Here is a 13,506-nt window from a genome sequence, read left to right on the forward strand (position 1 = left end):
CTGCTGAACCTATATTTGATGACTTGTATGAAGGGCTTATGTGTATTGTAGCCAATATTGCTGATGATACAAAGAAAGGTAGGAAAGCCAGCTGTAAGAAGAATAAAAGGAGGATGCAAAGGGATTTAGGTAGATTAAGTGAGTGGGCAAAAAACAGGCAGGTGGAGAATAATGTGTGAAAATGTGGGGTTGCAAATTATGGTGTTTGGGAACCATAGAATCCCAACGGTGCAGAAGGAGTCCATTCGAACCATCAAGTCTGCACCAATTCTCCAAAAGAGCACTCTACCTAGGCCTACACCCCCAACCTATCCTCGTAACCCTACACATTAATCATGGCCAGTCCACATAACCTGCATCTCTTTGGACACTAAGGGAAGAATAGAGAGACTGCAGAAGGCTGCAGTACAAAGGGATCTGGATGGCCTCATACATGAATCACTGAAGGTTAGCACGCAGGTACAACAAAAAATAGATAAAGTCAAATTTAGGGATTTATTGCCAGGGACATGGAGCATAAAAGTAGGGAATCTGTCAATAACGGTACAGAGCATTGGTGAGACAACACCTGGAGTACTGCATACAGTTTTGATCTCTTAATTTAAGGAGGGTTATACTTGCATTGGAGATAATTCAGAAGTACCTTGTCGTGTGAGGAAAGGTTGAACAGGTTGTGCCTATACTTATTGGAGTTTGGATGAATGAGAGATGATCTTATTCAAAGGTGTAAGATTATTGAGTGACGCCCTGCGATGGATTGACATCCTGTGCTGGGTGTACCACACCTAAAGCACAGTGTCTGCCAGGAGAGACTCCGACTCCCTGCGGCCCTGAATTAGAGTAGGTGATTAGTAAAGTGAAGGAAGATTATCGAGGGTTCGACAGGATAGATTCTGAAAGCATGTTTCCCCTCATGGGGGAATCTAGAACTAGGGGACACAGTTTTAAAACAAGGGATGTCCCATCTAAGACCCGTACAAGACAACAATGCATTCCAGAGGATCAGTTCTCTTGCCTGAAGGATATTAATTAACCTGTTTATTAAATTGCATAATTGCTTCTGTTGAATTCTACTGATGACCTGGTCACAATGGGTTCCTACAAATGATCTGTGTATCACCAACATTCACCAGTACTACCACTCTAACGTGCCAAGGCAGGACAATTTAGATTCTGACCTCATGTCCCCTATTTTATAGGCTGTATTGCTGCCCACATAACAATGAACCACAAGTTACTCAGCAACCTATTTCTTTCTATCAGATTGACAAAGGGCCAGTGTTTGTCAATTGATTTTGACTCGTGCAGTAGTTAAACATTTCATCAGAAGGATAGGGACAGGAGTGCTCATGTGTAGCCCTTTGAACAGCAACGTGTCATATGAAACTGTAATGTTCTGGGTTGTGTTTAGTGGAGAATATTAGCTGGAAATTATTTATATATTGTCGGCTTGAGTGATAGCCAGATGCTATTCAGTGTTTGGAATCCAGCAAAGTAAAACCGAAAGAGATGAAGGAAATGAATGAAGGATATTTTTTAAGCAGAACACAATCTTTTTGGGGGGTAGGAAGTGTTTGAACCCATCTATCTGTTCCACCTGGAGAGAGCAACTATCTGAAATTCAGACTCCGAGCATCCAGTTTTCCAACTATTGAGTGAGTGAGTGAGCACCTTTTGTGATTCATACTTACAATCTGGAAAATGGGAAAGCAAATTCTCCCCAGTAACAAGTGATCTTCTAGGGTTTTGATTGTCATTGGATAGTGTTCAGGAATCTACCCAATGACTTGTTGAAAAGCTGTTAATTTATCTATTCATTTGTGACTGTATTCCCAGCGCGAATGCAACACGGAAGCACTCACTTTGGACTGAGATGTTCACAGCGGGACAACTTCACTGATCAACACTCTCCTCTCGCCAGGGAGCCACAATCAAGACATTGAAACACAGCGCGGCGGTCAAAATTCAGGGTGAATTATATTCAGCAGGTTTGAAGAGAATTACAGCACAACTTTAAAGATTGTAGTCGCGCGTGTTTCACTCTATCAGGTTTCCCTTTCCTTGCAAGCTCTGGCTGTGTTCAAAATTCAAAAGTTGCTGAAAAGCAAGTTTTATATTCAGGATTCAGGACGGCAAGCCAAAATGAAACTTACAAACAGTGCAGGAAATGACGAGCCGCATGTTTATCAGGTTGGGGAGTGGAGACGATACAGAAACAGGTTGCAGAGATAGATAAAGCTCAATCTAAATGTTGTTAGTGAATAGAGGAGCTCAGCAACTCTCTCCGTTTTCGGTGGTTGCGATGTGGGCAAATCAGCTCATGTTTTGTTACTCTGCAGAGCTGATGAAAAGTTTGGAAGAAGGAAGTACTTTGTTCGATATTATTGCATGGATGTTTAAGACTTTGTGGAGATGCCGGCGTTGGACTGGGGTAAACACAGTAAGATGTTTGACAACACCAGGTTAAAGTCCAACAGGTTTATTTGGTAGCAAAAGCCACAAGCTTTCGGAGCCTTAAGCCCCCTCCTCAGGTGAGTGGGAATTCTGTTCACAAACAGGGCACATCAAGACACAAACTCAATTTACAGAATAATGGTTGGAATGTGAATATTTGCAGCTGATCAAGTCTTTAAGATACAAACAATGTGAGTGGAGGGAGCATCAAGACAGGCTAAAGAGATTTGTATTGTCTTGAGACTTGTATTGCCTTGTCTTGAGTGTATTGAGACACTACACATCTCTTTCGCCTATCTTGATGCTCTCTCCACTCACATTGTTTGTATCTTAAAGACTTCATTAGCTGTAAGTATTCGCATTCCAACCATTATTCTGTAAATTGAGTTTGTGTCTTGATATGCCCTGTTTGTGAACAGAATTCCCACTCAGCTGAGGAAGGGGCTTCAGCCTCCGAAAGCTTCTGGCTTTTGCTACCAAATAAACCTGTTGGACTTTAACCTGGTGTTGTTAAACTTCTTACTGTGTTTAACACTTTGCCAGCTTTTTAAAAGAACACATTTGTTTTCAGCGGTTTTAAAATGGCCACTGACTTGCTTTCATGGATAACAAAGTCACTGAATAACAGACCCTCTGCTGCCTCTGACCACACAGTCAAAAGGGCCACAGCAAATCACTGATACTGCCCATTCTTCCCAGGTCTCATCCAACTGTCCTTTTATTACAATTACAAACAATATACTTTATTCGTAAAATATCTGAAAGTGACGTTGGAAAACATTTCAAATTGTCATAGCAAGAAAGTGCAATGATCCTCAGAATTTTCTCCAGAGATCAAGATGTACACTTGAGGTGCTTCAATTCAGTAATGAGAACATAACAAACATTTCAATATTTTTGTTACCATAAGACCATAAGAAATAGGAGCAGGAGGAGGCAGTTAGGCCCCTCGAGCCTGCTCTGCCATATTATAGGATCATGGCAAATCCAAAGTTCCTCATGTCCACTTTCCTGCCTTTTCCCCATGAAACTCTATGTGTCTCAGCCTTAAATACACACAATGGGCAGGATTTTCTGGCCTCACTCACCCTGAAACTGAAAAATCCCACCCATGGTCAACAGACCTTTCCATGGTCTGCCCCTCACCCGCTCTGATTCCCGTGGTGGGTAGGATGGTAAAATTCACCCTAAGGACTCTGCCCCCACAACTCTCTGTGGCAAGGAGTTCCAAAGACTCACAACCCTCTGAGAGAAGAAATTCCTCCTCAACTCAGTCTTAAATTGGCATCCCTTTATTCTGAGACTGGGTTTTCTGCTCCTAGTCTCTTCCACGAGGGGTAACATCCCTTCAGCATTTACCCTGTCAAGCCCCTTAAGAATCCAGTGTGTTTCAATGAGATTATCTCTCATTCTTCTAAATTCCAGTGAGTAGAGTCCAAACTTGTGTAACCTTTGCTCATAAGACAATCCCTCCATACCAGGGATCACCCTAGCGAACCTTCTCTGAACTATCTCCAATTAAATCTCTTTCATTAAATAAAGATACCAAAACTGCACATTGTACTCCAGGTGTGGTCTCATCGGTACCTTGTAGAGTTACAGCAAGACTTCCTGAATCTTATAGTCCAATCCCCTTGAAATAAGGGCCAACATTCCATTAGCCTCAAAACAGAAAATGCTGGAAAATCTCAACCGGTCTGACAGCATCTGTGGAGGGAGAATAGAGCGAATGTTTTGAGTCAGGGTGACCCAGCTCTGATGAAGGGTTATCCTGACTCAAAATGATGGTTCTATTCTCTCTTCACAGATGCTGTCAGACCTGCTGAGATTTTCCAGCATTTTCTGCTTTTGTTTTGGATTCCAGCATCTGCAGTATTTTGCCTTCCTGATGACCTGCTGCTCGTGTGTGCTAGCTTTCTGTGTTTCCTGTACCAATACCCCCAAGTTCCTTTGTGATGCAGCTTTCCACAGCTTTTCTCCAATTAAATTCCTTCCAAAATGAACAACTTCACATTTTCACACACTCTACTCAATGGACCGAATGACCTCTTTCTGCACTGTAGGGATTCTATGGATTCTAAACACATAGCAGAAAAGATTGAACAGGTTGTGGCTGTTTTCTAATGGTGAAGGTTGAGGAGGTGACCTAGGTTTCTTAGAACTTATCACAAGAAATAGGAGTAGACCATTCGGCCCCTTAAACCTGCTCTGTCATTCAAGACCATGGCTGGTCTTTGACTTCAACTCATTTTTCTGTCCTATCCTTTGACTCCCCAAACATTCCAAAAGTCTATCAATCTCTATTACCCCAAACAATGTCCTCCTGATCTTTCCCTCACTATTTCCAGTGAATATCAATATTGAGTTTTATCCAACTCAAGAAGCAGGCCAAAGCTATCTGAACTAGCAAGAGAATTCTGAGAGGTGAAAGATCCAGAATTGTTACTGTCAGACAATGAGGGCATATTTTTCATCCCAGTTAGAATCATTCTGTAAAAATCCATAAAGTACCTTAGCTAGTTGTTTAATCTGTTGTTTTAAGTAGATAGGCTCCCACTTCAGTGACACAATCTGATTATTATTGTGTTCAAGTGAAAACCTCATAATGCTCAACACCATCTCTAACCTAATGTTACCATCAAGGTGGAGTGGAACACAGCTCATATTGAAGCCATTCTTCATTTCATTAAGATCAAGAGTTGACATTCCTTCTGTTTCAGAGGGCGGTGGGAAATACTGGGAGGAAGTGGCGTCGTGGTATTATTGCTAGTCTAGTAATCCAGAGATCCAGTGTAATGTTCTGGGGACCTGGATTCAAATCCCACCAGGGCAGATGGTAAAATTTGACTTCAATAAAAATCTGGAATTAAAAGTCTAATGATGACCATCATTGTCATATTGTCATAAAAACCCATCTGATTCACTGATGCCCTTTCGGGAAGGAAATCTGTCATTTTAACCTGGTCTGACCTACCTGACCCAGCCAGTGAGGTCCAAAGCCACATCCCATGAACAAAAAAAAACATAAAGCCTAGTCCCTTTTATCAACCTGCAAATTATACAGTCAGTCATTTGACTGCTCATTTGCTTCCCAGCCCTGTTTAAAGTTGCCCCTACTTTCCCTTTAATAATGCTCCAACTTTATCCCTCCCTTCCTCGAACCTATTTCCTCAACTTATCTACTTTGGTATTTCAGATACAACCACAGAGAATACCAATGCTGGAAGTACTGGCAGAACACAGATAAATATTCAGTATAATACAGTACAAATTGACACAGAAATATAAAGTATAAATATGAGAAATTGCATACATTAAATTGAGTAAGTGTATTAATTGAAACTTCCCTCCATCACAATTCTCAGATGCACAAATCTCACTCTGCTGAAGTCTCACTCTTCTGATATCCTAGGGTGGAGTCTATCAGGTCCTGGACCATTGTCTGTCTTTTGTACCATTATTTTTCTATTACCATTTTAAAAAATTTCCATTCAGCCATAAAGTTCTTCCCTTGATTTTTAAAACATTTTCCCTTTTAATTTTCATCCTATTTCTGGTACTTGATTCTCTCTTGTGAATACGAATGAGTATTTAGCAAATTAGCGAAATTAGGTGTACAATATAAAGGGAAAAACTCTTAGTACTGTAGAGGATCAGAAGGACCTTGGGGTCCGGGTCCATGGGACTCTAAAATCGGCCCCGCAGGTGGAGGAGGTGGTTAAGAAGGCATATGGTGTACTGGCCTTTATCAATCGAGGGATTGAGTTTAGGAGTCCAGGGATAATGATGCAGCTATATAAGACCCTCGTCAGACCCCGCTTGGAGTACTGTGCTCAGTTCTGGTCGCCTCACTATAGGAAGGATGTGGAAAAGATTGAAAGGGTGCAGAGGAGATTTACAAGGATGTTGCCTGGATTGAGTGGCATGCCTTATGAGGATAGGCTGAGGGAGCTCGGTCTTTTCTCCTTGGAGAGACGAAGGATGAGAGGAGACCTAATAGAGGTGTATACGATGTTGAGAGGCATAGATCGGGTGGACTCTCAGAGGCTTTTTCCCAGGGTGGAAATGTCTGCTACGAGAGGATACAGGTTTAAGGTTCTGGGGGGTAGGTACAGGGGAGATGTTAGGGGTAAGTTTTTCACACAGAGGGTGGTGGGCGAGTGGAATCGGCTGCCGTCAGTGGTGGTGGAGGCGAACTCAATAGGTTCTTTTAAGAGACTCCTGGATGAGTACATGGAGCTGAATAGGATGGAGGGTTATAGGTAGGTCTAGAAGGTAGGGATGTGTTCGGCACAACTTGTGGGCCGAAGACCCTGTTTGTGCTGTAGTTTTTCTATGTTTCTCTATTAGCCAGTTCCCGATTTCAATTGTAATTTGATTAATGGGCAATGAATGTAGCAAATTCATGAAGATCATGGGGGGGGGGATGAAGCATGAGATGCCATTTTCATGAGACTAAGAGTGCATATCAGGAACAACTTGTGACAATTTGCAATGGAATAGCTACCCCGCCACAGGATACTGGCCAATTTGCACATTAGTTATGGTGACTATTATTCAGCCAAACATTTGTACAGCAAAATCTGCCCCCACATTTTCCATTTCCACTCAGTTTACCCTCTCTGTGATCCACTTCCAGTGCTACTTCCCTGAACTATTGAGGGGGAAATACAAGAGTTTTCACATCCTATTCCTTCCCTCACACTCTGAATTTGTGAAGGTGGAAAAAGCTCAATTAGGAATTTTGCAGTTTACTCCTGTTCACAGCCTGATTAAGGATGATTCCTCACACCAGTCTTATCCTTTATTTGATGGTGAATAAAGTACTGCCACTCACAATCTCTACTTTCCTCTCAAAGAAGAAAACCCAACACAACCGACGGTAAAGAAATGACATCGTGGGAGGAGCCACAAGCCTCTGCCCTCTCGCCCTTTTTGTGGAGGAAGCTCTGGAATCAGTGAACACTCACACGGGGAAAGCAGCGAGAGAGAGAGAAGCAGGATGGGAGGAGCCAGCTCCAGGTTGGTCAAGAAACTCCTCATATTGTGTGCCTTCAGTTTCTTTAGTTACATCACAATTTGTCATTGCAAAGCATTGCCATTGCTCATTGTCAGCACTTTAATGAGAATGTCGTGAGCAATTCTACAGGTCATGTACCTCTCCTCTTCTTCAGCCCTTCAGCAGAGGAGGTGAAGCCTCAAGAACCAGAGCCCTTAGTTTGGATTTCAACCGACCCTCATTGCACAAGTCCTATCAATGCATCTGAGCCTCACAAACAGTAAGGGAGAGACACCATTGGGGAGGCCTCAGTCAGACTGAGGGCAGGCTGAGGTGATTCACAGAGTGGTGAAGAGGAATTTGGGCTGGGGGATGAGTCTGTAGTTGCTGCTGTCTGGAGAGACAGAAGATGATTGCCCTGAGCTGGATCACCTCAGGATCAAAATTGAAAGGTCCATAATTAAACAGGGGCAAGGTTACTTTCACGCAAAGACAATTTAACTGTTCATTCATCCAATAGCTCACTCTGGGATCTTGCTGTGCATAAATTAGCTGTCTTAATAAGCTTCATGACAATTGTGCTTGTTTTTCAAAAGGATTTAATGAGATGTGTAAGGGGGCTCTGAAGATGTGACAATGTGTTGTAAATAGGAGTTATTTTCAATTGGTGCAAATCATGTAAAATGTTTCCTTTCAGAGGTCAAAGCGCTGAAGCTTCAAACACTTCATTGTTCAGTGAGGATGAACTGAAGAATCTGAAATCTGATTATGAATCGGGTGGGGTGGAAAAGGTAACACCGCTGATACAGAAAAAAATTAATGACCTGGACAGCACAGAACTGAACATCGCAGTGACAGGAGAAGCAGGCGCAGGGAAATCCAGCTTCATCAATGCGATGAGAGGACTTCGAAGCAGTGATGAGGGCGGTGCTGAGGTTGATATCGAAGAAGCCACAATGGAACCAACTGGATACAAGCATCCCTGTTTGCCAAATGTTATTTTATGGGATCTGCCAGGAATTGGAACAATGAAATTCCGAGCGAATAAATACCTCAATAAAATGAAATTTAAAAAATACGATTTCTTCATCATTATCTCACACTGTCGATTCACAGAAAATGATGGAAAACTCGCTCGAGAGATTAAACGGCTGGGGAAGAATTTCTACTTCGTTCGATCTAAAATTTATATTGACCTTGAATCAATGAAAAGGGAAAAGAAGGAATTTAATGAAGAGGAGGTACTGGAAAAGATCAGGAGTTACTGTGTCAGGAAATTGCAAGAGACAGGGATCCCATCACCCCGTGTTTTCCTGATTTCAAACTTTGACCTGCATCTGTATGATTTTCAACTGTTAAATGAAGTTCTTGAAGGTGATCTTCCCAGTATAAAGAGAAGTGTGTACATTCTGGCCCTTCCCAACCTAACCTTGGAAATTGTGGAGAAGAAAAAGAAAGAGCTAAAGAAGCGAGTTTGGATGTTGGCATCACTTTCTGGAATATTGGGAGCAGTGCCAGTTCCTGGAGTCTCCCTTGGTTGTGATATTGGGATCCTGATTGGAGGAATAATACATTTCCGTAAATGTCTGGGTCTGGATGATGCCTCCCTTCAAAGACTGGCCAATAAAGCAGGGAAACCTGTGGAAGAACTGAAAGCCGTGGTGAAAACTCCCCTGGTGGGTGAAATAACTCCAGATATAATAAACAGATTAGCATGGGGATCCGCTGCTGTCGTCATATCTGGTCTTGAGCTTGCACTTGACATCATCCCAGTTGTAGGATCCATCTTTGGAGCAGGATCATCATTTCTTATGACCTACAAGTTGCTGTGTGGAGCACTGGATGATCTCACAGAGAATGCACGGAGAGTGGTGAAAGCTGCATTTGGGACGGGTGAAAATGATCCAGAGCAAACATCAATTCAATGAATCAGTGCTGTAGCTGATATATTAAAGGGGTCTAACACTGGACATTGCAAACTCTTCTTCCATATTCCCTTTTACTGACCCATTTTAACAAATTATTTCCATGCTACAGTGTTCAGTGAAAGATTTTGTCTGGGTGTAATCTAAGGAGAGAAACCAAAAGCTGTGGGGGCAAATTTTCCCGTTCCACCTGCGACAGGAATCGTAGCGGGTAAGGGGCGGACCATGGAAAGGTCCGTTGACCGCGGGTGGGATTTTCTGGTTTTGGGGCAAGCGCGGCCGGAATATCCCACCCGTAAATTTTAAAGGAATCCACCCAACATCAGAAACTCACTACATCCATACAATTCCCTTCATTAAACACAATAACCAGGAAATTTGCCCTGTTCCAAGAATTATAGAATCAGACAGCACAGGAGTGGCCATTCAGCCCATTGTGCCTGTGTTAGAAATGCCTGTGTTCTTCATTGATCGTGATGGATTCAGTCCCAATGTCCAGCCCCTTCTCTGCAATGTTCCTGATTGATTCATAACAGCATCATTACTGAATTGGATGATCCTGGGTCTAGAGTGGAGTCAAAAGCACTGGGATTATATGTTTTGTTCACCTTTTGATAATTTATTTGGTCATTTTTTCCAGCCTCGTTTATTGCCAAATTCTGTACCCAACAGTGATGAGGTTAACAATGCAGTCTTTCTTCCAGCACACACTGAACACAAGACAGAGACTTAATAAGAGGAAGCCAATTTTCCAATGTTATTAAACCATTATCGACTTTCACTGAACATCTCTCTCAGTCCTGCTTTTAGAACCATTGCTGCAGCAAACAGTGTCTGTCTGAAAAGGGATAAATTCTCTACAAGTCCAATGAATCTTGTTCTGTCCGAGAAGCAGCAGATTCCGAGAATGGGACAGTAAAGAAGAGGGGCCAGCATCAGATTGTAGTCAGCAGTGAGAACACAGATTCCCTGTCATAGAGACACCACCCAGCATATAGAATCATCCTTACCATCCCTCACACAGACAATCCCTCACACAGACCGTCCCTTACACAGACCGTCCCTCACACAATGTCCCTCACACACATCCCTCACACACAACATCCCTCTCACTGACCGTCCTTCATGCAGACTGTCCATCATCCTAACCTGGTGAAGAGCTGAGAACCATGAACAGGAAAACCTCTGGGAATGGGAATGAGAGGAAATATGTTAATAATGAACATTCCTTTTATGAAGTATTTTGAGTATTGCTGAGAAAAGCAATGATTTTCATTTAAAAACTACAGATGTTGGAAATCTGAAAAACAGAATGAACTCAGCAGGCCTGGCAGCATCTGTGGAGAGGGAAACACAGTTAACATTTCGAGTCCAATATCACTCTTCATTGCTTCCAGCATACCTGAGAAATGGGTTTGCTGGTCAGGCAAAAATTCCAGTCAATGGGAGGTCCTTTTACCAATGGAAGACAGCACAATACTTGTAACATGAATGAATATGTGAGTGCTCCTAAAGTAAAGAACATTATTCTTTTACTTCAAACCTTCAACTGTACATTCAAACAAAAATTAAAATATAAAATAATGTAATATACATGTATGGGAGAGCTTTCTAATTTCTTCTGGTTGGTAAAGTGACAACTAGTATGAGGGGAACATCAGCAATTCTGGTCAGCAGAGAATTCGGCTTGGTAAAATGCCGGATAAACACAAAATTTACTGTACTCTTTGCCACCAAACAAAATTGGTGCTTGATCCTCAGTGACTGATTGCAGAGGAGCAGATCTTAGAGATGGTGGATTGGGATTCATGAGCTGGGTGGGGAGGGGGGGTGGGGGGGTTGTATCACAGTAATAATCAATAACCTCCAGCCAATGCTGAACAACATTACATATTCACTTCAACTCCATTGAGGAACAATGCCCTATGAGGCTCTAATTAGTCCTAAACTCTTTGATTGAGGTTTGTGTCTCTATCATCCAAAGCAGCCGCTACCTTTCAGACATGCAATGATGCCATCACTGACACCCATCATTATGTGGACAACACATTGATCAAGACAGTGAGTGAAACTCGCTGTCAGAATGATGGCCGACACAATAGTTCCAGCTGGCTGGAAAGAGGAAGAGGAAAGTGATCTGAAATAGCAGCAGAAGAGCAGTTACTGCAGGAGGAGAAGTGTGGGAGTGTGTTACACCAACTCACTGGAACCTCATATGCTGCAATGTCACCGATATCAACAATGGATTGATGTTAGTGATGTGAAATATTGTCTTCTTAATCTCTATTGCAGTTGTCTTGGTTCAACTGAATTTCATTGACATTGATCCATTTGTATCATTTCTTGTTCATTGATGAGAATGGCCAGAATTCCCTGATCTCGTTCGCCCCTCCCCCACAGCCAACGAGAACGGAGAATTTGGTGCTCAGCCAAAACTCCATTCACTGCAGCGGGCCTGGAGAATCACAGCCGTGGATAAGGTCAGAAAATTCCAGCCAATAACTCTGGAAATTGTTTGACATTAATTAAAGACATTCTGCTGTATTAATTGCGAACTTATGCTTGTCGGTAATTTTCAGGACTGATGGTAATCTAATCAAGTGAAAGTAATGAACAATTTAATTGTAACATTCTAAATGTGGACATGATTTGTTTTTGCTCAGGTGAACTGTATTGTAAGCCACTGCTTTAGAAAACAGGTGTGTGGAAAATTCTGTATTAAATGAGATTCCACAATATTAGTGTTGACAATACTGTACTAACTCAGGCAGGTAATAGCCACGCACCATGTACTGATGCAATAAATGCTGAACATTTCATCTTGAGCATTGTACTGGATATTGTTTTTCACTAGCTGCATTGAAGCAAGATTAGAAAACCATAAAGACATAGAATCCCCACAGTGCAGAAGGAGGACTTTTGGCCCATTGAGTCTGCATCGACTCTGCGAAAGATTATCCCACACTTTGCGCATTTACCATGGCGAATCCACCTAAATTACACCTCTTTGAACACTAAGGAGCAATTTAGCATGACCAATCCACCTGACCCGCACATCTTTGGACTGTGGGAGGAAACCGGAACTCCGAGATGAAACCCACGCAAACACGGGGAGAACGTGCAAACTCCACACCCAAGGCCGGAATTGATCCCGGGTCCCTGGCGGTGTGAGGCAGCAGTGCTAACCACTGTGTCACCGGACCATGGAAAATGCTGGACGAATTGAACATGAAGGTTTATGAGAAGGTGACTTGGACATGTTTGTTTGAGGAAAGTGTGTAACTTCAAGCTCTGGACTGGGAATGTACTTGTGGTGGGGGAAGGGGCTGTAAAATGGAATTGGATGACGTTAAGTTTGGTCATTGATGTCACATCTGAACAACAATCTGTGTGCAATGGACAGCAAGTTAGATGTTAACTTTGTTCACCATTCGAGAAGGTCCAATGAAAAACCAAATAAGGTTCTTCAAAATTTAATTGCAAGTATTTTATGCACAATGGCTAATAATCCTGCTGTTGTATCTCACCTCCTGATTCCCCAAAACCTGTCCACCATCTACAAGGCATATATGTGATGGAATACTCTCCACTTGCCTGGCTGAGTGCAGCTCAAATAACAGTCAGGAAGCTCAACACCATCTGGGATAAAGCAGCCCTGTTTGATTGCTTCCCCTTCCACTTGGAAGGCCGCAAGATATAAATGCCAGGGAGGCTCTCATAATGAGAGCTTCTCCTGAATTCCAGCACATCAGCAACCGAGTGAACCAAAGCTCCACATTCCGCACTCACTGCAGCCAATCACTTTTTCTGGAAACTCCACCAGATCCTGTCACATACGGGATTGGGGCGGGGTGGGGGAGGGAGGGGGGGTTCTGCAGAGCCCCGGGCGCTTTCTCTTTTGTCACAGCTCTAGAGCTTCATCATCAGCCTGGGATCAGCATTGGTCAAGTCTCCCACAATCCTCTGAGGGCAGACTGCTGCTCTGACATTCGTACAGTGCTTAAACTGGGTGATGACCCTAATTCTGGAACTCGCCTCATACCCTCTGAGGTGACAGTATTTGAGCTGGTGGAGAGTGTAGAGTAAGAGTGGTATGGTGCACCCTCTGAGAACCGCCCTCCATCTCTT

The 13,506-nt window shown here is 42.8% G+C and overlaps 1 protein-coding gene across 4 annotated transcripts in view; it reads left to right on the forward strand.

Moving 5' to 3' along the window:
* The window catches only part of LOC144492802 (interferon-inducible GTPase 5-like), a 72,695-nt gene extending 61,726 nt beyond the window's left edge, over positions 1–10,969 (forward strand). Inside the window, exons 1-3 of one of the 4 annotated variants that reach the window (XM_078211257.1) lie at positions 1,813–1,970; positions 7,314–7,476; positions 8,151–10,969. In XM_078211257.1, coding sequence (XP_078067383.1) covers positions 7,457–7,476; positions 8,151–9,381 — 1,251 coding nt within the window. In that variant the 5' untranslated portion in view covers positions 1,813–1,970; positions 7,314–7,456 and the 3' untranslated portion in view covers positions 9,382–10,969. Of the gene's footprint in view, positions 1–1,812; positions 1,989–7,313; positions 7,477–8,150 lie in introns of those variants that run through there. The other 3 variants (XM_078211254.1, XM_078211256.1, XM_078211255.1) reach the window with 3 other exon arrangements.
* The last annotated feature ends 2,537 nt before the right edge of the window (positions 10,970–13,506 follow it).

The sequence above is a fragment of the Mustelus asterias genome, chromosome 4, assembly GCF_964213995.1.
Source record: "Mustelus asterias chromosome 4, sMusAst1.hap1.1, whole genome shotgun sequence".
Lineage (NCBI taxonomy): Eukaryota > Metazoa > Chordata > Chondrichthyes > Carcharhiniformes > Triakidae > Mustelus > Mustelus asterias.